This window comes from Mercenaria mercenaria, chromosome 16 (genome assembly GCF_021730395.1).
Source record: "Mercenaria mercenaria strain notata chromosome 16, MADL_Memer_1, whole genome shotgun sequence".
Lineage (NCBI taxonomy): Eukaryota > Metazoa > Mollusca > Bivalvia > Venerida > Veneridae > Mercenaria > Mercenaria mercenaria.
The window spans coordinates 72,699,404-72,726,480 of NC_069376.1; the positions used below are offsets into that span (position 1 = coordinate 72,699,404).

The following is a 27,077-nucleotide window of genomic DNA, read 5'->3' on the forward strand; positions in this document are numbered from 1 at the left end:
AACGGCGGGCAGTTAACCTAACCAGTGTTCCTGGATTCTGTACCAGTACAAACCTGTTCTCCGCAAGTAACTGCCAACTTCCGCACATGAGTATAAGATAAGATATAGAACATCACTTCTTCCTACACCTATTTATCATGAAAGTCTATCATAGATTAATGAAAAAAATGAAAGCAAATAGGGGGTTGAATAGTTCCTAGTGAAATGCCAGTCAGTGTTGGTCTGCTACCCTAAAAATGGCATACATTTGCCCTTGTCCGCAAAGTAAACCCCTACTTTCGGTTTCGATCTCCAAAACTGGCCATCATTGGAGTTTAAACATGGAAACCGTCTCATTTCATGCAGAATGTATCCTAGCAGTGAAAAAGTGTGACTAAAGCACTCGTTTTACACGAATTTGCGCCAAAAAATGGGAAAATTAGGATCTATTTACTTTGGACTTCTTTTGACTACACCCTGGAAGCACATTTTCGACCGAATTACTGACCCTATTCCTGGAGTGTTTTCCAGTCCTTCTCCTCACTCTTGTACTGTGCTATGCAGCGTACCATTCAGCCTATTGTGTGCGTATGCCTGAAATAGCCTGCATTTAGAAATCTCTACAACTTTACAAATTCAATATAACCACAATTTTTTCGCCATCTTTAAGTAAATTAAATGTAATAACTGAAATTCTTTGCATCAGAAAAAGACTACACATGCAGTCATGCAGTAATAAATGACAGATAACAGCTTCCAAATTCCATCAGTTTCCAACCCTGATACAAATAGAGAAAATCAGTAGGTTCCCGGACTAAAATACTGTGAATTACGAGATACGTATGACTCGAAACATTGTGTTTGTTGGCCTGTCGACCGAAGCAGGCAACTGAAGCATTTTTTTATACTAATAAAACTTTAATGATTCAATCTTTAGCCACATCAGCGGACCATAGAACTATTACCGTATAGTTCATTGACTTCTCGGCAATGACTAGTTGGGCCCAGACCGCCCTTACTCACTCTTGTGACAAGAGCATTTGTTTATGGCTTTAAGTTAACTGTATATATCACCTACGAGCTCGAGATGGTATCTATTTTACATAGATACTAGCATTAAATGAACAGCAGCCGTCATAACGTACGCCCTTCTCAAACTGAATCGCCGATCGACTTTTATTACGTTTTTTGCATTTTTGAATAAAACTGAATAACATCCAAGTGGGGCAAAAAGTATCTTTTACTTTGGGTAATGAAATCAGATAGTAGAAACGAAAAAAAAACAAAACCCAAAACAACTGCGCCCAAGTTCGGATTCGAACCCGGGCCGCTAAACTCGAAGTCCAGTGCGTTAACCTCTCGACCACGGCAGATATTCTATATATAGATTTCGTGCGAACGAATGTCCAGTATATATACCTATAATTGGTGCAATTATCAGATCGTCGAATTTTAAAAATATAAAGAATACAAAGTGTTACCTTTATAGGGACCCAAAGTGGTCTAAAGGTTATCACACTTGCTTAGTATTTTCAAATTTAATTCAAACAGACGAGAACGTGGGTTCGAATCTCACTGGAGTCAAAAAATAGCATACACATTTTTATTACTACAATTTCTGTTTTTATTATTATCTAATAGTATTCCAGTGAACAACCGAAAAAAGCGAAAAGGATTTTCTTTAACATATGAATTAAATATTTCACTGTATATTGTTACACCGAAATCATACCGTTGCAGTATGCGCTGCTTTTTTTCTTTTCCTCCGCATTGGTGTCCGACTTTTACACAATAGCAATGTATAAGATATAGATTTGTTTGTTTGTTTGTTTTGGGTTTAACGCCGTTTTTCAACAGTATTTCAGCCAAGTAACGGCGGGCAGTTAACCTAACCAGTGTTCCTGGATTCTGTACCAGTACAAACCTGTTCTCCGCAAGTAACTGCCAACTTCCCCACATGAGTATAAGATAAGATATAGAACATCACTTCTTCCTACACCTATTTATCATGAAAGTCTATCATAGATTAATGAAAAAAATGAAAGCAAATAGGGGGTTGAATAGTTCCTAGTGAAATGCCAGTCAGTGTTGGTCTGCTACCCTAAAAATGGCATACATTTGCCCTTGTCCGCAAAGTAAACCCCTACTTTCGGTTTCGATCTGCAAAACTGGCCATCATTGGAGTGTAAACATGGAAACCGTCTCATTTCATGCAGAATGTATCCTAGCAGTGAAAAAGTGTGACTAAAGCACTCGTTTTACACGAATTTGCGCCAAAAAATGGAAAAATTAGGATCTATTTACTTTGGACTTCTTTTGACTACACCACGGAAGCACATTTTCGACCGAATTACTGAATTAAAAAATGGGGAAACACTCTTTTCCATACAGGAAATTCCATACAGTAGGTACACACCACCAAAATATACTGACTAAAGGTTAGGGTTAGTTTTATCCTAGCTTCCAACATTTAATAATATCAGAGCTACTGTATGGCCGCAGTGACTGTAGTGTATGGAAAAGAGACTCTCCCTACAAAATCTTACTTTCCTAGGGACCAAAAGTTGTCTAAATGTTAACACATTCATTGAATACTACCCTAAAACACTGCGCCCAAGTTCGGTTAGATTATATAATCCGTTCCCTGTTCTTTCTATTCGGTTATGATCTTATTACTGAATTCGTGCACATGCAAATTATTTATGCTTTAGATTAAAATATCTTCAAAGGCACTGTATATTCAGAACGTTTTTGTTTATCAATTTTCACATTTAAAAAATTGGTAACAAAAATAAATTGCTGAATCTAAATTCTTTTAACCGCATACATCTAACAAAATTAACATTTCATTGAACTAACTTGTAATATGGAAGTAAAGATATAATAGACTCGCAAAAAAGAAATTACTCTTCATGTAAAAAATAGCTGAGTAATCTGGCACATTGATATGAACTTTTGAAAAAATAAAAACCTCTTTTATGTCTGATATCAGTCACTTTTAAAACATTTACTGGCACAGTTATATAGCTGAATGACTTTTCAATACATAATGTATATTAAATGACCCCTGTCTACTGATTATGTGGCAGGCTTCAAAATATAAAATCTACTTCTCAATGGATTAAATCTCGTACTCGGCTGCGTTTTGTACTTTAAGGTTTTGTGAAAGTTAATACTTTGTCCTGCCTGAAGAGCTGTATTTTTGTGCCACTTTATAGCATTCGGATTGATAATACATATATGAGCCGCACCATGAGAAAACCAACATAGTGCAATTGCGACCAGCATCCGCGCAGTCTGGTCAGGATCCATGCTGTTCGCTAACGGTTTCTCTAATTGCAATAGGCTTTGACAGCGAACAGCATGGATCCTGACCAGACTGCGCGTATGCGCAGGCTGGTCTTGATCCATGCTGATCGCAAATGCATTATGTTGGTTTTCTCATGGTGCGGCTCATATATGATTATTATAATATTAAAACCTAGATCTCTATATTTAGGAAAATTCTTTAACAATAATTGTGCTGTGACTGTGTGAGAATAAAATATTTTTTGTGATTTTATATGTCATAGTTAAAACTATTTTAGGACAAGTTCTCATACAAGCAAACATAAACATATCTAAAATTAAAACTGTATTTCAAATAAACATATTACAAAACATTCTTCAAGCTATAATCACTACAGTTTCAATTAATCAAACTTGCGGCAGATTTTGTAAGTCCTGAGGAAAATGATTTCAGCAATTTGACCGAAAGTTGAAAGCAATTTCCTAACAAAATATCTTTTTCAATAGCATTGTCTAAAGGATCGGAAAATGTAGATACAGAATAAAGGTTATAAAATTTTGGCATATTATTTAATGTAGACAAAACCCCTTAAACTTGAACAAAGTCGCAATTCTATTTTTTACCCTCTTATATTTTATATGAGCGATAGTGAGGATACTGAATGTTAAAAAGAAGCAATTTCCTCTTTAAATATTTTCATACTTTTTACATGAAATGAAAGATAAAAAAATTGTAAATTGGGAATATAGGTTATATAATTATGACAAATACATTAATGGCTGGTGTGTTTAAGTATGCGTTACAAATGCTTTATTTTTGTAGATAAAACGGATGTATAATAATGTGAAGTAATTAGGCCTATACCTTCAGGGAAGCACATGTCATTATTGCCTTGTTTAGTCATCAGTGCTCCAGATACCAAAATTTCCCTGACCAAAATATTTCATTTACCGCTTGTTAACTTTTCGTTTATAACCATTTACACGAACATTTAATATGCTATTTTCTTTACAAAGGGATGTAATTCGTTAGATTCTTAACATTTTGATTAACAGTACTAACTCTCTTGATAGGGTTTACTTTTGAGAAAAATAATGTTCGGTTATACTAGTTAATTCATCAAGCTATTACCTTGTCAATTACCGATAAGATTCATTATAAAACATAAATGAAATAATAAAATGACTAAAGGTATAATATATCCCAAATAAAGATTGTCGTTGAATAATATCATTGTTCAAAGTACAGGTGCTAGAGAATTTGCAGCACGAGGGCGCAGTTCGACGCATCTGAACGACAATTACTTTATGCAAGAATATCATTGTTTATTATCTACTACTTATATTTTGCTTCTTACACGATATCAAGGAAAACTTTTTTCATCCTTGGCGACATCCGTCAGATATTTTCCTGCTTTGTGTAGAATTCTTTTCCTGTGCGTTAGAATTATTACCTATAAACTCCTCGGACATTTTCAAATAGTTATGGCATCGTAAAATTTCTAATGATTGGTGGGATCTTTCTTGCAGCTCCGCGAATTTTAGTAAGAACTACGGAAGTAATGTTCCTGACTCTCAGAGACTGTCTTCCATAGCGTGATGGCGGATTCCCCATACCGTTTGGTTGACTGATTATCGCGTCACTACCTCTCATATCTATGGAACGAATGCTTAGAAAGTACATCAAGTTTGGTGCAAAACTAGTCCGGAACACTTGTTGTAAAATAAAGCTGTTAAATGTAAATAAAAAATCAAATCAGAAACCGTTATGTTTATTTAATTTAGATATTGTAGAATAAGGACATATTTTTATATCATACATTTATTTGAATCTAATGTGATGTTCGTTTTATTATAGGTTATCGAAAACAAAAAGTCTTTACAAACCTAAATGCAACACTATAAGATGCTTTTGTAGAAAATCGCATGTCTTCCACAATGCATAGTAGTAATAGGCAATAGGGGACAGGAGCGAAAGTCAAACAGACACTGACCGTTGGCTGCAGTAGGTATCATCACTTGTAATGTCCAATCATCCCACGAAGTTTCAACATTCAGGGCCTAAAGGTTCTCAAGTCATGGCTTAGAAACCGTTTTCCAAGTTCTGGCCCTTTGACCTTGACCTATGATCGAGTGACCCCAAAATCAATAGGGGTCATTTACTCTAAATGTCCAATCATCCTATGAAATTTCAACATTCTGGGTCAAGTGGTTCTCAAGGTATTGATGGGAAAGAATTTTCCATGTTCAGGCCCCTGTGACCTTTGCTCAAGAGACCCCAAAAACGATAACAGTCAACTACTCTGTAAGTCCTATCACCCTAACGAGTTTGAAGGTTCTGGGTCAAATTGTTCTCAAGGTATCGATCGGAAACTGTTTTCCATGTTCTAGTCCCTGTGACCTTGACCGTTGATCAAGTAACCCAAAATCAATAGGGATTATCTACACTACATGTCCAATCATCCTATGAAGTTTCAACATTCTGGGTCAAGTGGTTCTCAAGTTATTGACCAGAAACGGTTTTCCATGTTCAGGCCCCAATGACCTTGACCTTTGATCTAGTAATCCCAAAATTCACAGGGGTCATCTACACTGTAAGCCCTATCATCTTATGAAGTTTGAAGGTTCTAGGTCAAATAGTTATCCAGTTATTGATCGAAATTGAAGTGTGACGGACGGATTGCCCCTGTGACCTTGACCTTTGATGGAGTGACCCCCACTACCAAAAAAAAAACACAAAAAAAAACAACAACACAGCCTCTATCGCATACACAAGGTTTTTCTTTGATTTGACCTAGTGACCTATTTTTTGACCCAAGATGACCCATATTCAAACCTGACCTAGATTTCATCAAGGTTATTATTCTGGCAAAATTTCATGAAAATCAGTTGAAAAATACAGCCTCTATCGCATACACAAGGTTTTTCTTTGATTTGATCTAGTGACTTAGTTTTTAAACCCAGATGACCGATATTTAAACTTGGAATAGATTTCATCAAGGAAATCATTCTGACCAAAATTCATGAAGATCAATTTAACAAGAGGGCCATAATGGCCCTATATCGCTCACCTGTTATCATTGCACTTAAGGACAAGAAGGTCCTTAGAAACAAGAGGGCCATAATGGCCCTATATCGCTCACCTGTTACCATTGCACTTAAGGACAAGAAGGTCCTTAGAAAAAATATCTAAATCCGAAGGACAGGAACAACAAAGGGAAGAAATTAAACAAAAACAAAAAAATTCTTACAAGGTACAGATATGTCAAAATACACCTAAATATTGGAGGTACCATCCATGTTGTACCACAGAAAAGTGGTCTCGGTTTTTCCCTACGGCCAATAAAAAAAAAGTTACAAAATAAGCTATTTATAGTAAAGTAAAAGGGAAGTAATTAAAAAAAATATTGTAAGTGAACAAAAGAAAGATCTGCCAAATAAATCTGTTGACATGAATGAAATTTCAGATCAGTATCTTCATTAGTTATGGAGATACACCCATTTTAATTTGAAATAAAGGGAGGTAATTTGACATAAAATCTGTCCATAGTTATCTACCCTGATTGTCTCAGTCCAACTAATGACAATAATGAAATTTCAAATAAGTCCTATAAGTACTTACTGACATAAATCCATTTTGATTACATCAGGGGAGGTAATCAGATATAAAATAACTCTGGAACCTACGATTGGATCTGATTCATCATGGAATCTAAGATTTATTGTTGTTGAAGATATTTTGGAAGTTTGTATCAAATCAAACCATAAATGAAGTCTCTATATGGCTGCAAAAGCCAAAATAGCAAATTTTGGACCTTTCAGGGGTCATAACTTTGGAACCCATGATGGAATCTGGCCAGTTCAATGAAGGAACCAAGGTCTTGTGGTGATACAAGTTGTGTGCAAGTTTGGTTAAAATCAAATCAAAAATGAAGCTGCTATTGTGCAGACAAGGTCAAAATAGCTAATTTTGGCCCTTTCAGGGGCCATAACTCTGGAATCCATAAAGGAATCTGGCCAGTTCAAGAAAGGAACCGAGATGTTATGGAGATACAAGTTGTGTGCAAGTTTGGTTAAAATCAAATCAAAAATGAAGCTGCTATTGTGCAGACAAGGTCAAAATAGCTAATTTTGGCCCTTTCAGGGGCCACAACTCTTGAACCCATTATGGGATCTGGCCAAGAAAGGGACCAAGATCTTATGGTGACACAAGTTTTGTGCAAGTTTGATTAAATTCAAATCATAAGTGAAGCTGCTATTGTGCAGACAAGGTCAAAATAGCTAATTCTGGCCTTATCAGGGGCCATAACTCTGGAACCCATAAAGGAATCTGGCCAGTTCAAGAAAGGAACCAAGATCTTGTGGTGATACAAGTTGTGTGCAAGTTTGGTTAAAATCAAATCTAAATGAAGCTGCTATTGTGCAGACAAGGTCAAAATAGCTAATTTTGGCCCTTTTAGGGGCCATAACTCTGAAATCCATAAAGGAATCTGGCCAGTTCAAGAAAGGAACCGAGATGTTATGGAGATACAAGTTGTGTGCAATTTGGTTAAAATAAATCATAAATGAAGCTGCTATTGTGCAGACAAGTCAAATAGCTATCTGCCCTTTCAGGGGCCAAACTCTGGAACCAACAGGAATCTAGCCAGTTCAAGAAAGGAACCAAGATCTTATGGTGATACAAGTTGTGTGCAAGTTTGATTAAAATCAAATCATAAATGAAGCTGCTATCGTGCAGACAAGAAATTGTTGACGGACGGATGCACAACCGGACGGACTGACGACGGACGACGGACGAAGGGTGATCACAGAAGCTCACATTGTCACTATGTGACAAGTGAGCTAAAAATACAGCCTCTATCGCATACATAAGGATTTTCTTTGATTTAACCTAATGACCTAGTTTTTAAATCCAGATGACCCATTTTTCGAATTTTGCCTACATTTCATCAAGTTGATCATTCTGACAAAATTTCATGCAGATCAGTTGAAAAATACAGCCTCTATCGCATACACAAGGTTTTTCTTTGATTTGACCTAGTGATCTAGTTTTTGACCGCAGATGACCCATATTCGAACTTGGCCTAGATTTCATCACGATAATCATTCTGACAAATATTCATGAAGATCAAATGAAAAATACGGCCTCCATCGCATACACAAGGTTTTTCTTTGATTTGACCTAGTGACCTAGTTTTTAAATTCAGATGACCCATTTTCGAACTTGGCCTAGATTTAATCAAGGTGATCATTCTGACAAAATTTCATGAAGATCAGTTGAAAAATACAGCCTCTATCGCATACACAAGCTAAATGTTGGCAGACAGATGACAGACAGACGCCTGACATCGAGCGATCACAAAAACTCAGGTGAGCTAAAAAAAAAATAGGGGTCATCTACTCTGTAAGTCCTATCCCCTATGAAGTTTGAAGGTTCTAGGTCATATGGGTCTCAAGCTATTGATCTGAAATGGATTTCCATGTTCTGGACACTGTGACCTTGACCTTAAATAGAGTGATCCTAAAATCAATAGGGGTCCTCTACTCTGCATTTCCAGTTACACTATGGAGTTTCAACATTCTGGGTCAAATGGTTCTCAGGTAATTATCAGAAATTGTTTTCCATGATCAGGCCCCTGTGACCTTGACCTTCAACAGAGTGACCCCAAATTCAATAGGGATCATCTACTCTGCATGTCCAATCATCCTATGAAGTTGTTCTCAAGTTATTGATCGGAAATGGTATTCCATGTTCAGGGCCCTGTGACCCTAAAAACAATAGGGGTCGTTTACTCCATAAGCCCTGCCACCCTATGAAGTTTGAAGGTTCTATGTCAAATGGTTCTTCAGTTATTGATCGGAATAAAATGTGATGGACTGACGGACTGCCTGACAGACGGACGGACAGGGCAAAAACAATATTTCTCCTCCAGTTGAGGGAGAGACATAATAACATTAGTTACATTTTTGTTTTCAAAAAAAAAAATGACAAACATCTTTATATTGTTTCACTTATGTTGACCTAATTCAGGTTTAACATCGCTTTTAAGAAAGTGGCTATGATATACAGTTTCGAAATATAAAAGAAATTAGAGAAATGTACAGAATACTTGAAGAACAAGAAAAAACTATCAAACGTGTGTAAAATATCAGTAAATATCATACTAGGCAATATAGCAATTGAAGGTTGAAAGGAAGTAAGGAACGGATTGTTGAAGGGTTGTTTGAGTGAATCGTGTGACATGAAAACACTACGTCTAATTCTTTGGACGAAATGGTTATAAATTTTCCCGTGAGTCCATCTTTTCGCAAGTTTCTACATTTCCTTGTTGCTACATTTGAACAGGAGCAGCTTGTTTGCACAGTGTTGCGCCAGTAAGAACGTACGTTATTCTTTTTGTCATTATTTACCACATCTGTTACACACTGAACTTCATTAAAATCCTTATCGTACTGGACACGATTGGTTCTGTCTTTGCGACCAGTGTAGATTATGATCAGCCTGCACATCCGCGCACATCGTCTTATCAAGATCTGCACTGTTCGCCATTCAGTAAGAATCTTTATGCTAAGCACCCCTCTTAACAATTAATGGTTCAGTCCAAATTGGAAGATGGACAAGTTCATTATAGAAACTTAGCAGGGTAAGGGTTATTCTCAAGTTCATACAGGCAAAGTTCATAAATCATTATTGTGGACCTTTCTTGGCAGTGGTTAAAATGGCTGGCTCTGAATCGTTTGCTCCTCACCGCGGAAGGTTCAAGAAGATGCCTGATATCGAAAAGTCAGCGGTAAAGTGTGCACCATGGACTGATAAATATAACCAGGGGATGCCATGGGTCTTCCTCCATTAATAGAAGTAGAACATCGCCTATGACCAAAATTGTGTAGGTGTCCTCAGCCACCGACTATTCCAAGGCGGTGTGATTCACTATGTTGTTTCAATTTGTCTGTTTTGTGAAAATGCCTATTGTCTAAATATGCATATAAAATTTTTAGGGTTGGTGTTTTAGGGATGCTGCGGTCCTACAATGTGGTTATTTCTTTTGAATATTTATAGGTTATTAGCTTTGTATCGGAAAATATGCACTTTAGGAGCGCAATATTCTTCCGCTGAAGAACGAGTGCATATTTCCCGATGCAAAGATAATAACCTTTTTATTACATACGCATCTACACGTATAAATATTACGTAAATATCATAAATATATTCAATAGCTTGAATAGGATTGACAATACTGAACTAAATAGAAAAAAAAATAGTGCAACAACACACACTGAATTACGTCACGCACCCAGTATGAAATTCAGGCGTCAGTATACGGAAAAATATTGACGTTTCCGGTACCAGTGTAACTTAACGGGGAATAGAAACGAGTATGTAATAATTGTCCTTATTCAAACTTTGAGCTTTGAGTCTTAAGGAAGAAGCAACCAGTTATGGCTTATATACTATAAGTCATAAAGTGGCATGTCAGTGGATAGTGTAGTATAGAGTACCTTAGAGTATCATTTGCTAGAAAACTTCTTTCTACAATGGTTACAGCAATGGTTACAGAAATAGTTACAGCAATATCAATAAGGTTGCTCTACAGTATGTTTTCTAACAGTTAATAACTATAAGTCCTATGATTGTTCTTCTCTATGGTGAATAGTGTCAGTATGTACTTTCAAGTACCATTTGCGAGCAAACCTCTTTCTACAATACGGGCAAGAATAAGGTCGCTCTCCAGTGTGGGTTCGCATATGTCTCTTCAGATCAGCTTTCCTTTTCGTTGAGGTATCACAAAGAGGACATTTGAATCTATCGGATATATAGTAACCCTCCATATCTGTAAAATAAAAAGAAAACTATAATTAACAACAAGATTGGGTGATTTTTTTGCAGATTGGTTTATCAAGGAAAGACTGACAATCTAAATACAAGTACGTGACTATTCCACTTGACAGTTAACTGAATTTGTGAGTTTTAGCTCCTTTTAAAAAAGAGAAAATCCCCGTTTTGGGACTATGGTACAGACAACCATTAATTACTAATTTCATTCATTCATTCATTCATTCATTCATTCATTCATTTTGTTCTGTTGCCCATTCTCATTCATTCGTCTATTCATTCATTTATTATCATAGACAAGTTCTTTTTACTGCAGTAATTCGGTTTATTACAGAATACAATACCTTAAATTTTAACTTTCAGTTAAGTATAGGGTATGTCTAGAAGTCCATGAAGCATTGTAGAAAGCCAGCACAAACCTCTACACCCTCGATCCAAAAACCACAAACTTATCTTAAAGCAATCTTACTAAAGTATCCGATCTTCATAAATGTAAAATAACTTGTTTCTACAAACGTTTGGCTTAACCTTCAAAATGACACAAATATTCAAACCTCACAAAACACACATCTATCGACCACAACATGTTGTTTCTAAAGCACGGATTCCGCCATATCTATCTTCTTTTTACTTTATTATTATATTTATGTCACAAGTTAGAAATTACCAGATGTGGTCATCATAAAAATAATAAACCCGCGATAATCACTTATCCAAAACTGGAATCTCAGTCTAAATATAGCTTTTTTAACATCTTCTTTCAGTTTCAAATTGTTAAAAGCAAGGTTCAGATTGGCTTGGGAAAAGATCGTCTGAACGGGACCTTCTATCGGTTGTCTCCAGATCCTATGCGTAGCGTAGGAGGTGTTTTTCATCACACTGATCTTAATACTGCCGGAGTGGTGTAGCAAAACCACAACACGTTTAGATAACCCAAAGAAAAAAGGCCCAATAAACACTGTCAATAAATACCTCAAAAACCAAGTTCCACAAGCTGGTTCTAGTCTAATAAAAACCATCAAAACTACGTTCCGTTTCCACACGCAAGCGGACGTTATTTACATAAATGTGCCATTTTAACAACATGCTAGTGAAACGCATTATAGACTGCTAATGAAAAGCACAATAGATCGCTCAAAGAACGCATAATAGACAGTTCATGGAAGGCAAAACAGATCGTTAACAGAACGTATAATAGACCGTTCATGGAAGGCACAACAGATCGTTAACAGAACGCATAATACACCGTTCATGGAAGGCACAACAGATCGTTAACAGAACGTATAATAGACCGTTCATGGAAGGCACAATAGATCGTTAACAGAACGCATAATAGACAGCTAATGGAAGACACAACAAATCGTTAACAGAACGTATAACAAACAGTTCACGGAAGGCACAACAGATCGTTAACAGAACGCATAATAGACCGCTAATGGAAGACACAACAGATCGTTAACAGAACGCATAATAGACCGCTAATGGAAGGCACAACAGATCGTTAACAGAACGCATAATAGACCGTTCATGGAAGGTACAACAGATCGTTAAAAGAACGCATAATAGACCGCTAATGGAAGGCACAACAGATCGTTAACAGAACGCATAATAGACCGCTAATGGAAGACACAACAGATCGTTAACAGAACGCACAATAGACCGCTAATGGAAGGCACAATAGATCTCTAACAGAACGCATAGTAGACACAATTCTCATGCACGTCAATTCATCACAGGGAATATGTGTGTGAAGTTCCAATCCACAAGTGTTTACTGAGATATCATTTTGCAAGCAAAAACTGAACAAAAAAGTCAAGTCGAAAAAGGGGCATGACATTGTAAGAATGCAGAATAGTGATGGAACCTGTAAAATGCAGGTCAGTTTGCCACAATGAAGAAGTAAGTAATGTTTCAATCAATTCAAAGATACCAGCTTAGATACAGCCGCCGGCACAGACACTGACAGATAGATGAGTGCATTAATTCTAACTGTTATTCTAATAGTCGAGATCAAATCATTTTACTCATTAACCTTACACAGAAAGCTCAATGCGGCTACCGATATATGCCGGTGCCATACTTTTGACATGTAAAAAACATATAAACTATTAGTTTCTGCCACTGAAATTTGACTAAATAAGTGTTTGTACACCTTAAATGAATCAGCAGAGTTTTTATATGTAATTTATTACGACTTATTTTACCTGAAACATTTATTTCGGTATTACATCTCTGATATGAACAGTAAGAGTATGAAATTTCTGATGTCCCTTTTGTGTAAAGCGCTTCTTGCAATGTGGGCAGGGAAATGGTCGCTCTCCGGTATGAGTTCGCATATGTGTCTGTAAAGCTTGTTTCGACTGGTTCCGCTTACCGCATACGCTACATATGTGTTTGCGCATATCTGTAAAATAAAAAAGTAGACCTATGTATAAAGAAATAATAGATTCACATATTTTAAAAAAATGAATTTTTATAAATGATGACAAAACGTATCATAAGGGATTCTGTGAAATAAGGACCTGACCTCAAAGCAACCTTAACCTTTATACCAGTACTAGTTTCACAATATAGCATATTCTGAAAATACCTCATTATACTCTTATTTACACCTGTCTTCCAAAGAATATTTTTTGTTCAGGGTTCTGATTAAGATTGGATTTAGACTTTGGCAAAAATGAATGATTCGAGAGTGGAAGATAGACAGTCCTATTTGGGTTAAAGCCGGTTTAACGGCAGGTTAAATGAAAAGAAGTAAATTTATATATTTCGAAAGTTTTTAACAAGATTTCTTTCCAAAGCTTAAAAATACGGTCACCCTCCAATAACTTGTTAATTAAAAGAATGACTCGTCACATGAAAGCAGATAAATTTAATGTCTGTGCATATGGCTACGAATTAATATTCCAAGTGTAAAATTTCGACACATGGTACATACTTTAAAAGCATCTCCCGTTTGGTAGTATGATGGTATGATACTTTCATACCACTGCAACGATATAAGTTCGCTAGGCGCTTATTGACTTTTTTATTGTCAAATGACAGATAATATTGTTCTTGTATGCCAGTCAGGGTTTTCTCCTGTCTTTGCCGGTGCTAGAAAAACTCATCTTACACCCCAGGGTGTTCAGCCCTTTCAGGTAAAATGACAAATCATAAATCAACGAGACTTGACCGCAGACCAAACAAGGCCACCAATCAGGCGAAGCAGAACCACTGGGAAGACCATTTGAAATATAACACCCTCAGCCATAGTAGAAAGCAGTAACTATGAAAACCGACCACATCAGACAACAAAATATGAACCAGCAGTGACGATAACACATATCTCAGTACACTTTCATGTAAAAACGGTGAACTAGGAACACTCGACCATAGCAATAATATATTTGTTGGGAGATTGACATTTAAAAGTTTGGCTAAACACAAGAAACAGTCTGTGTGAACCCATATAAACTATCTATAGAAGTCTATTCATATATTACACGGACCTTCAAGGAATGTAATTATCAGAAAAGCTTTGTATGGCAAGGGGTGTGAAACAGACATAACAAGAAATATCTTTAAAAATGATGGTCGGCGAATTGTAATAAGGAAAGAAGTTTATGAATTTTTCATCTAACATTCATCTTTCATCTAACATTTTGCAAAACAAAACACCGCACTTTAACAATTTAAATGGTTCTCTTTTAATTTTTCGCAAAGGTTTCGTAGGGTTGCAATTTTGTTTCATTTATCCTTAGACGAATAATTACAGCAGTAGTTTGATGAAGATTCGTGAAGCGGTTCATGAGAAGAGGTCATTAAACGTGTTTATATTTTTAGCTAAATTGGTCCCTATCCCCATTTGTAACAAAATAGCAAGAGACCTTACGATATTGTTACACATCGAGTTTGATAAAAATCCATTACATATTAGTGGTTAATGCGAAGAAAGGCATATCTACTTTTAACTATAGTGGTCCCAAATAGGGCCCAAGTTCCTATATAAATAAATTTGGAAGAGGACCTTATAATGATGCTCCAGACCAAGTATGACAAAGATCCACCGGGCTGTTCATGAGACGCTGTATAAAGGCATTTCTAGTTTTAGCTCTAGCAGCCCCTACAAGGGGTTAAATGTCCCAGCTGAACAAAGTTGGCTGCGGGCCTAATAAAGATGCTACAAATCAAGTTTGATTAGAATACATGAAAAAAAATCAATTAAAGGACTTTTTTATTTATTATTTTTATTTATTTCTAAAATAGGCCAACTGATCCCGCTTTAACAAATGCATATTCGCTATTCATGAATCTTTGGACAATGACGTCACACCTATAAAAAAGTGAAGGTCAAGCAAAACATACAATTGTAATTATTTCAATATTTCTGTTTCATAAGCAAAGTTTGACCGTAGTCATATCACATAGATAAACTGTATGCAGCGTACCTTCATTTCAGTGTAATGAGATTCAGTCATTATATAGCATATATATTATAAAACAGATTTCAACTGAGTTCAATATTTGCATACCATACTAAAGAAAGATATTCATATATAATAAATCAGTTAAATAATTTATAACAAGTATATCAAAGCAAACAAGTACTCATTTTAATATGCAATCTGAATAAGTCACAAAAGCAAGAAACCTTTTCATATACAGACGACAATTGTAACAAGGAAAATCTTTTAAAAAGCACTTCTCTACATAAAAGACTCTTATCACACCCTTATTCATGTGATACGCAGACCGTATTCAGCTCTTTCTTTAATTTGATATATGCTGGTATTTGAACAGGTTTTTATCATATTTATTAAACTTACTTATCATTTTGAGATATATCAATATTTTGCTAAATATACTGAGCCAAAGTTAGCTTTAAAACTGTGAACAGCGTCGTTTAGGATAAACGCTTTGTCTACATTTCACTCAGCGTAGCACAATCAACAGAGTGAAAGAAATTGACACTCTCGTCCAATCAGACAGAGTGTTGCATAAATCTTCCATTTTGATAAATTATCTATAATGCGTTATCAAGTAGTTTGATTTGCTAACTGAAGTCACGTGGCATAGGTAACGAAAACGAATTTAGACGGCGTCGCCGAAAAAGATCACAGTAGCTCAAAATGAGCCTCCAGGAGATAAATTTTCAAGACTCAGTTTAACCGATAAGCTTTATTTTCGACCTTGACAATAAACCACTAAAAGTTGGCTTTTGTACGTCTTTCATTTGTTGGAAGCATTTTTGCTAAAGGATATGTATATTGTATACGAAGCTAAAGATATTGCAGCTGATTGTAGTTCGAATTTCAACTTGAACTGGCCGAGTGTTGCATTCTGGCACGTCGTCTCATTACAGATGATTACATTTTTGACAAGGCATTCAGGAAGAAAATTAATGAGGAGCCTTTTAAACCTTTGATCCCAGCGCATCACTTTGACATTGAATCGACATAGCAGAATGCCATGTTCTGCACATTATCTGATTATAGAAAACATTTGTGCAAAGCATTTTCTTTGAATTAGGCTGACGGAAGGACGCTGGATTTATCCTAGTGCACGTAAACTATTTTTTTTTCTTTTTGAGGCCCTAATGGGTGACCCCGTTTACTCTCCCCGTCACATGGTTAGACATGGGTCGGGGAACCATCCCATGCTAACCTTACAAATACATACATACAAATGCACGTAAAATAATGTCGGATTAACCGCTTTGGGTATTTTGATGTACGAGTTTGACCTAAATTATCAGTGTTACTAAACCCCAATAAAACGAACACATTCTGTTCATCAGGAAATTGAAGAAGTCAAAAATTCACAAATAACTCCAATGTATTTGAAAAATTTATTTTGAAAATACAAAACTGAACTATGAAAAGAAAAACTGTTACTTATTGTAACAAACATACATATCTATACAGGTGAAACTTACCAAGTTCAATCTACGTTTTAATTAATTCAGCTTATAAGTCCTAAAAACTTGAAACACTGTCAGACAACTGGATTAACTAACAATTCACTATATACTACAAGTGGAGGCTTAATTTACATGAAATGTCACTGAAAAAAAAATGAAAACACAAAACTGAACTTATATGTATAAAATGAAAAACTGTTGTCTTACAGTACATGACATCTACAACAATATCTATACAGGTGAAATAATAGGTCAACTTAACAAGTGCAACCTTTACACTAAGTATAACGCTTAAGAGTCCTAAAAGCTTGCAACACTCTCAAACTTAATTTACGGTATTCTAACTAACAACTCACTAAATCATAATGTTTCAAGTTGAGGCCTAATTTACACGAAATGTAGATACGATTGGCTGGACATATATGCCTGTTTCTCGACGATTCGAGCCCTTGTGTTTTAGTAAAATTCATGCTCATGTAACATATTCTTCCATCAGAAACATGTGTCATTTACATTTTAAAATGCCTTGGAAAATATTATGAAATCACTGAAAAATTGAGTAAATACCTGTTTTAATACTTTGCATCGAAAATTGCTTATTTCAAAAGGAAATTACAAAGTGGGTAATAATGTGAGCCCAAATTTCAAATCAAAAGCATCCTGAGCATATTCAGACTGTTGTAATGAGTGAACAAGAAGTCGATCTTGATAGAAATTTGCTTTATGGAAATAGACTGTGCAAACATTACCACTTATTGACCTAACGAACAAAGGGATCGAATCGATGAGAAAGTTTTAAAATCATGTGGAGTTTGACCTCCTTCAGTCTCGTGCAAAAAAGTACATATAAAAGATGACAACATTTTAATTGTTATTGTCCATTGTTAAATGCAAATATTTTTGTAACAAAAAACAAAAATTATTTAATTGAACAGGTTTACAAAAATATGCATAACCCCTTAAAGATTTAAGAGGCTCGAATCAAGGAGAAAGCAGCATAAAAGCAACAAGTCATAAATTTGAGGTAGTTCTGCACATACGGATAATGTGAAATAATTCCGGGACCCGGCAAACAGACATGAAAAATATTTTATGAACTAATGACAACCCGTGAGTAAATTTGTTCACACGGCAATCATGATTGCTATCTTTCTAGAGATACAGTACGATATTGGAAACATTTGACAAAAGTTTCTCTGCGAATCTCTTAAATCATGTGCAAATATCTCAAAAGAAAACGCAAGGACCTATATATTTTATTTCATCTTTTATACATGACATGTTTATTTTCGACTATCAGAAATATCATTAAAAGCTACGTTGAAAAAAAAATCTATTCGCAAAAATGTCGTCGACTTTCCATAGAATTCCATTACGAGTAGTATAAGAAAGGATGGTGCGAGCGCAGTTTAATCTAATTTAACATTTAACCCTTGACCTAAACCGACCAATGCTGACCAATTTCAACAAATTTAAAACAAATTTTAACAAATTGTTGTTAAAACCTATAGTAAAATATGATTAAACACTTCTGTCAAATTTTTACCAAAATCCTGCCAAGTGGCAACAATGTGGCAGTCGCTGCCAACTTGGCAAACTTTTGGCAGAACGTTGGCAAACACAAATTCAACCAATCAAAAGCCTGCCATTTTTCTGCCAAGTGGCAGCAATGTGACAATGTCTGCCAACTTGGCAAACTTTTGGCAAACTTTTGGCAGATTATTTTTATTGATAAAATGTAAAGGTATTTGATTTTATTTTCAATTAATAACTACATTATTAGTCTTTAAATAATTTTAAATACATATGATATAGATGAGTTTACAGAATAAAATATATTGTTTGAAAGAAAGAAGATTAACTGATAATATAAATCCTCATTATGTTATAACAAAAAACGGGAGAAAAATGATAAAGGCTACTTGTTCATCTTGTGGAAAAATGAAATCAAAGTTTGTTAAAAGTACAGGGGGTAATTTAGATATTCACAAAGCAATGTTACCTTTATTACCTAAGAAAGGTTTAACACTTCCAGGATATAATTATTGTGGGCCAGGAAATCCCCTAGATAATGGACCCCCTGTCAATGAACTGGATGCAGTATGTATGGACCATGACTTTTGCTATGACAGTGGTGTAAAAAAGGGTACATGTGATAATCAAATGCTTTCCAATTTAAATAAAACTAAATCAAAAACATTTGGAGAAAAGATTGCAAAACATTTAGTTGTAAAACCAGCCATCAAAACGAAATACACACTTGGTCTCGGACAAAAACAAAAATCAAAAAACGGGAAAAGGGGGTAGAGTATACCCCCGAAATAACATGGAGCGATGAATTAGCAGAAGAATTACACAAACCAATTAAAAGAAAATTTATGAAACGAAGAGTGATTGTTAATGATATTGATGATACTTGGTCAGCTGATTTAGTTGACATCCCAAGTTTTTAAAAATATAAAAAAGGGAGTAAAGTATTTGGGTTAAACCCCGTTTTTGATATTTTTAGTAAATATGTTTGGGGTTTTTTTCCTTTTAAAGAAAAAACCCTGGGGGAATCTTTTTACAAAAGCATTTGAAAAAAAATAATTAGAAGGACTTTCCCGGGTTAAATTTATGGGTAGATAAAAAAAAAGGGTTTTTTTTATAATAAAAATTTGAATCTTTTTTAAATTTAAAATAAGATTAATATGTACCATTTTTTTTAATTTAAAGGGAAAGGCTTGTAATAGAAAGATTAATAAAAGTTTAAAAAAAAATAATTTGGAAATTTATTTTACAGCAAAAAATTACTTTAAAATTATTTTAGATTTTTTTGGCAGGTAGGGTTGTTAAATAAAACCCAAAAAAAAAATTCTATTTAAAAAAATTGACACCAATCAAAGGCTAGTAAAAACAAAAATTTAAAGGGTTTACTAAATTTTTTTTTTTAAAAAAATAGGGTAAATTTAAAAATCCCAAAAAAGTAAAACAAAAATTAAAAAATTTTGGGAGATCGAGTTCGTTTAAGAAAAATTTTAAAAAAAATTTTTTTTGAAAAAGGAAAAACCCCAAAAACTGGACAAAAGGAAATTTTTAAAAATTTTTTGGGAATTAAAAAATCCCAAACCCCAGAACATACCTATTAAAGTTTTAAAATAATGAAAAAATTAAAGGGTTCTTTTTTATGAACAAGTTTTTTAAAAACCTATACACAAGAAGTTTTTAAAAGGGGGGAAAAAAGTTATTAGACAGACTATAAGAAAAAACAAGTTTTAATTTAAAAATGGAAAGGTTACAATGAAAAATTTAATAGTTGGGCCCTTTTAGCGTTTCTTGAAAAAATTTTTAATTTAGAAAAAAAATGTTTAATTATAAAAAAGGAGAAAATAAAAATTTTTATTTCTAATAAGAATAGAAACAATAGATAAATTTAAAATTTTTTCCCATTTAAACCCAAACTACCCGCTGTTTCCCAGAAAAAAAATAAATTTTTTTTGGGGAGTAAGTCCCGGGATTTTTTAAATTACAGCAGTGTTTTGGTTGTTCAGCTGCTTAGCATTTGTTCCAGCTATTAAAATTTTTTGAAATTTTTGGCTGGCCTTTTTCCCATCAGAAAATTCCCATTTTTTACTAACAGACAAAAACTTGACGACAAAAAAATTTTTTTTAAAAAAGCCCCATCACACAAAATAAAACAACTTATAAAAAAAAGCACGGATTGGGAAAAAAAAATTTAAAGAAAAAGAAAAAACAAGTTTTTTTTCGGGGATATTTTTATTTTTACTTTTTAAAATGCAAAAAGAAAAAAAAAAATTTCAATCCCTTTTTGAAACGTATTGAAAAATTTTAAATTTTAAAGGGAAATTTTAAAATAAAAAAGAAGAAGGCTGTTTTAAATTTTACGTGTTTTTTTAAAGATTTTTTTCTATAAGTATATTATATATAGAGGGGTTAATAAAAAGGGTAGATAGAATGATTATGCAAAAAAATCTAGAAAATTTTGGGGAAGAAAAAAATTTGGATCCGGGAAAAAAAATTTTCATATAAAAAAGGGTTTCTTAAAAGGGGAAATGTTATTAAATCAAAATTTGGATAAAATTAGTTAGCGATGAATATAAAAATCATGTTATTGAAAAAATAACAAAATTTTTAAAGATCCTTTTTTTTTAAAAAAAAAATTTTATTAAAAGGGGGACTGTGGTTGTCAAAAAAACTGAAGAAAAAAAGGGATAAAAGTTTTATGTAATTTGTCCCAGCCCAAAATTTAATTATCGAAACAACCCCTTAAAAAAGAAATTTTGTAACCGACTGTGTTTACAAAATGAAAAAAAAAAACATATAAAAGACTTACAAAGCATCAAAAGAATTTGGTTTTAAATGCGGGGTTTTTAAAAAAAATATGTTTTGGGAAAGGGCCCAAACCCGGGGGAAAAAATGTGGAATATCAAAATTTTAAAAGGGAAAAAAGTTTAAAAATTTTTAAATTTTTTATTTCTTTTTAAAAGAAAATTTAAAACTTATTTTTTTTTATTTTATTATTTTTTTTTAACCCCCTTTTTTTCCCTTAACAAAAATTTTATTTTCAAAATAAAATTATAAAGAGGGAAATCGAGAGATCTACAAAAAAATTTTTAAATAAAAATTTAAAAATTAAAATTAAAATATAAAACAAAAACCAAAGAACCCAATTAATTTAAACTAAAAAACGACCTTATGAAATCCCAAAATCTGAACTTAAAATTTTTAAAAGGTAAAAAAAATAAACTTGTTTTAAAAATAACTTTTGCAAAAATGGAAAAAACTGAAAACAATAAAAAAAAAACAGCTTATTTTAAATTTAAAAGGGCTTTAGAAATTATTAACAAAAAAGAAATAAAAAAAACTTTAAAACAACTTTTGTTTGAAATAATAAATAAATTTGGAAATTTGGGGATTTCTGAAGGAAGTGGTTTGGGAATAGAGTCAGTTGTTCATTATAAAAATTGATTTAAGAATAGCCCTTTTGGCTGTTTCAAGTTTTTTTAAAAATTACCAAAAACCATTACAAAATTCAAGGGAAAGGATTAAAAAAAAAAAAGAATAAAGATAACGAATTTTTTAGTTTGGGTCTTTTTTAAAGCTTTTAAAAAATTTCCTTAAAAAAAGCCCCCTCAAAGATTTTCAAAAATAAAAAAAAAATTTAAACGATCTTGTTTATACGGAAAATTAAATTTCCTGTAACATTAAATCAAAAAACCTAAAATAGAATTTTTAAAATTAAAAAATTTTTTAAAATTTTTTTTTTGGTTATGAAGAAAATAGTTTTTTTCCATTTACATATCAAAATATAAATTTACGAAGAACACTGTCAGGTTGCTAATTACTAATGATAAAATAAAGGATAAAATAACTGATAAAAAAACCGATGTTTGACTGTAAACCCTCAAGAAACTTTTAGCCCCAATTTTTATTTTTGGGGGAATAAAAAATTTTAATAGTTTAAATGTTTAAAAAAAACAAAAACAGGGCAATTAAAAAACATTTTTGAAAAGGGCTGCCCTTGCAAAAATTTTTCACAAGAAAGAATATTAAATAAAACCTTTTCCCAAAATTGTTTAGCTTTTAATGGAAATCCAAGGTGTAAAAATGCCAAAAGAGGGAAGTAAATTTAAAAATTTTTAAAAATTTAAAAAAAAGGGTTTACCCAGTCCCTTTTTTGAAAATTTTATGCTGATTTTAAATTCAATAACTAAAAAATTTTTTAAAAACGCTTTCCCATCAACTGAATCTTAAATTTACTAAACCCATACCCAAAATCATATGATTGGGTTACGGTTTTAAAAATTTTGTTTTTGTTATAAAACAGTTTTACAAAACCCAAACCCCAGTTTTTAATAGTTTTTCCTAATGAAAGTTTTAAAAAATTTTTTAATTAAAAAAAAATGTTTGAGGAAGAGGAATATTGTAAAGGAAATATTTAAGAACATTTTTAAAAACAAAAACTAAAAAAGTCAAAAAAAATGATTAAACCCAAATTTAAAAAAAAAATAGTTTTGTATATCGTGAAAAAGAAAAATATAGAAGGTGAAGTGCCAGTACGTTGATAAACTTTTCATAAAACGGAAAATTCAGGGAAAAGTGCCCACCCCAAAATTTAATTTTAAATTTTTAAACAAACAAAAATAAAATTCCTGTTATTTTTAAATAATTTAAAGGGAAGTTATGACGGCCCTTTTTTTATTAGGGAAAACAAATAGGGAAATTTAAAAAAGAAATTTAATGTTTTTCCCTAACAAAAAGGAAAAAGATATATGGCACTTATGATTTCGACTTGGTTTTTTATTTTTTTCCCTTTCCAATTTATGTCTCAATCTTGGTTTAAACCTAGTAAAAAATTTTTCCAAAATTTTAATACGGACCCTCAAGAATTTGATAAAAAATAAAAATTTTTTAAAAAAAAAAGGGGTGTTTACCTTATGTTTACATAGATTCTTTAAAAAAAATTTAAAAAAAAACAAAATTTCCCTTTCTAAAAAAAGTTTTTTAAAATTAAATTTTTAAAATGAAACACACTTTTTGACAAACGAAAATAAACGCAAAAATGTTTGGAATAAATTTAAAATAAAAAACTATGGGGGAATTTTCGATCTATTTTTAAAAACTAAACGTTTTTAAATTTTTAGCTGATGTATTTAAAAAATTTTAAAAAAAACTATTTTTGGGGGAATTTAATATTTTTTAAAATCCTTGTCTTTTATTTTATTTTAGCCCGGGTTTAGCTTGGGATGCAATTTTTAAAAATGACGGGAAATTTTAATTTAGTTTTAATAACTAAATTTTGATATTTATCTTTTTATTAAAAAGGGGCCCTTGGGGGGGGGAAAATTTTAAGCTATATTTCAAACAGATACAGTAAAGCAAACAATAAAAAAATATGAAAGATTTAATCCAAAATTTTGAATCTAAATAAAATTATGAACCTCGACCCCAATAATTTTTGGGTTGGGCTTTGTGTAAACCCTTTTAAACCCGGGGGAAAAAATTTTTAAATTTAATCCAAAAAAACAATTTAAAAAAATTAAATTTGCAAAAGGTTAAAATTTAATTTTTAAATATTAAAATTGTGATCTTAAATACCCAAAAAAATTTACATACTGTACTTTAAATTGATTACCCCTTTTGCCCCTAAAAAAAATTTTTTTTATCCAATCAATGGCTTTCTGATTAAAGTAAAAATTTTAAAAAACGGGAATTTTGGAAATAGAAAAAGAAAAGTAAAAAAATTATTTCCCAAAAATTTAATGAAAAAAAACAAAATTATGTAGTTCATTTTAAAAATCTTGAACTAATACACAATTGGGGTTAAAAAAGTAAAAAAAAACTTAAAATTTTAAACTTTTGTTTCATCTCCGGGTTTTAAAAAAGAATATTGTTTTTTAATACTCAAAAAAATTTAAAAAAAAAAAAAATTCATTTAAAAAAGGATTTTTTTAAGTTAAAAACCCAATTCGTATTCGGTAAGACGGGGGAAAATTTTTTAACGCAAGGGGGGAAAAAATTTTAAAATTAACCCCTAAAGAAAATATTTTTAATTAAAAAACAAACCAAACCTTAAATTTTTTTTATTCAACGATGTTTAAAAAAATTTTTGTTTGGTATTTTTTAAAATTTAAAAAAAGGGGTTTGTTATTAAAACAAAACCTTTGGGTTTATTTTTTGGAAATGTCCCTTTTCTAATTTATCAAAAAAATTTAATGAATTTTTTTTTTTTATAATTATTTTAAAGGAAAAGAAAGGGGGGTTTAAATTGTAAATTAATATCACGACACTGTTTCTTATGTTATGAAAAAAAAAACCAAAGATGCAATGGATTTTTTTTGGAAAAAAGATTTATTTGATAATGGTTTTCGATAGAAATTTCCCAAAATTTTTTTTTTGGGATAATAATAAAAAAGAAATTTGGGAAAAATTTTTAAAGTTTGAAGCGGCCGGCACCCCCATTGTTAAAAATTTGTGGGTTTAAGAAGTAAAATGTTTTTCATATTTTTTAAAAAAACAAAATTTAATTTTAAAAAAATGAAAAAGGAAATTAAAAAAACTTGTTGTTAAAAAAAAAGTTCAAAAAAATTCAAAGATACTTTGTTTAATTAAACCCAAACAAATCAAAAACCTTTTTAAAAAGTTATTCGTTTTTTTTTAAACCCAAAATTTTTTTCCAGTTATGTTATAAATAAAACATTTTTATAATGTTAGGGATGATAAAAGATAAAAATTCTTGATAAGGGGAATTGAAAAAATTTAGCTTATTTTTTAAAATTTAAATTTAAAAACTTAAATTAACCCCAAAAAATTTTAAAACTTAAAAAAACCCAAAAAAATTTTAAAAATTTAAAAATTTTAGAACCATAAAAAGTTAACTAAATTTTTCAAAAAATTTTTAAAAAATTTAAATATAAAAACCTTTCATTTTTTAAAAAAATTTCCCCTTTGCAAAATTTAATTTGGGAAAAAGATTCTTTTTTTTTATTTTTTTTTTGGCATTGTAATTTTAAGAAGAATTACTTTTTCTTTTTTTTTTTAGTTGTTTTTTAGCTTCTCCTTTAAAAAATTTTTAATTTTGCATCAACAAGAAAAATTTTAAGATGCAAATTTAAAAATTTTAAATTTTTAATTATTACCAATTTTTTGAAAATAAAAACCCGGACTAGCATTTACAGTTTTCCATTGGGAAAAAATCCACCATCGTACTTGGGGGATAACTTTTTAAAAAAAAATGGGGGGTTTTCCATATTTTTTTTTAATTTTTTTTACTTTTTTTATTTAAAATTATTAATAAATTTCCCCTTTTTAATTAATTTTAGTTAAATAAAATGTCCTTTTTTTAGTTTTAAAATAATTTTTTTAATGTTTTTTCATTTTTCTCTTTTTATTATAATTTTAGGGAATTTTTTTTTAAATTTAAACATACAAAGGGACTTTATCTTGTTTCATTTTTAAAGAAAAAAAAAAACAATAATTTTCCGCAAAACAAAAACTTGTTTTGTCTTGAATTGAACATTGTTGAAATTTTTCCCTTTGGGGGAAAATTAAATTTTTCTTTTGGTTTGGGGGAAGTCCAAATGGGCCAAAGTACAAAGTATTCAAGTAACAAACCCAATGTGTTTTCCCTTTTTTTTAAATTTTTTTTTTTTTTGGGTTTAACGTCCCCACCGACACAGTTATAGGTTTATTTTGGGGGACTTTCCAGCTTTAATGGGTGGAGGAACCCCCCGTTTCCCTTTCCGGGCATTTTTTTCATCACGAGCGGGCACCTTGGGGAGAAAAAACCCCCCACCTTCCCGTTTGCCAGCTGGGGGCTTTCCCCAAATGAAAATTTTAACGCCCCAAGTGAGGGGTCGAAACCCCCCGATGAGGGGCAAGTGATTTGAAGTCAGCGGCCTTAACCCCCTCGGGGCCCCGGGGGGCCCCCCCCAAAGTGTTCCAGGGCCCAAAAGAGTTTGTCCAAATTTAAAATTCCACAAAAAGTCCTTTTTTTTTAAAATTTTTGTAAAATTTTTTCTACTTAAAAACAAACCCCCAAAGTTTTTTTTTTTTTTAAAGGGTTTTTCCCAAATTTTTAATTTCAAAGGGTTTGAATTTTGGGTTTTTTTAAAAAATTTTAATTTTTTTTTTTTTCATAGGAATTTTGTCTGTAAGGTCCCCCGTTGAGAATCAAACGTAATCCTTTTTTCCCCTCAAAAAAAGATGTAATCAAAGGTATTCCTAGACAAGGGAGCCAACATTTCCCAAAAACCCACCGTCTTGTTTTTTTTTTGGGGTTAATTTAAAACCTCCAGATTTCCCAACTAGTTGCTTTCCCTTTTATTAGGTTTTTAAAAATATGGTGATATCATATTTCCCCTTATCAATTTGCTACTTTAAATCATACCATTTCCAAGTATTTTTTTTAACACCATTTCTGGGCCCCCGTCCGGGCAAAAACGCCCAAAGCCCAGAGGGGGAAAAATTTTGGAGCTATTTTTTGCTCCATTTTGGGAAAAATTTTTTTCCTAACAAACCACCAAAAAAACCCCAAAAATTTCCCCCAATTTTTACCTTGACTGGACCTTTGGC

The 27,077-nt window shown here is 32.3% G+C and overlaps 1 protein-coding gene across 2 annotated transcripts in view; it reads right to left on the reverse strand.

Moving 5' to 3' along the window:
* Positions 1-10,774: 10,774 nt before the first annotated feature.
* Positions 10,775-27,077, reverse strand: part of LOC123540611 (zinc finger protein 202-like) — a 170,031-nt gene continuing 153,728 nt past the window's right edge. Inside the window, exons 5-6 of one of the 2 annotated variants that reach the window (XM_053527437.1) lie at positions 13,306-13,505; positions 10,972-11,099 (exon numbers count right to left, since the gene is read on the reverse strand). In XM_053527437.1, coding sequence (XP_053383412.1) covers positions 13,315-13,505 — 191 coding nt within the window. In that variant the 3' untranslated portion in view covers positions 10,972-11,099; positions 13,306-13,314. Of the gene's footprint in view, positions 11,100-13,305; positions 13,506-27,077 lie in introns of both variants that reach the window. The other variant, XM_053527428.1, reaches the window with a different exon arrangement.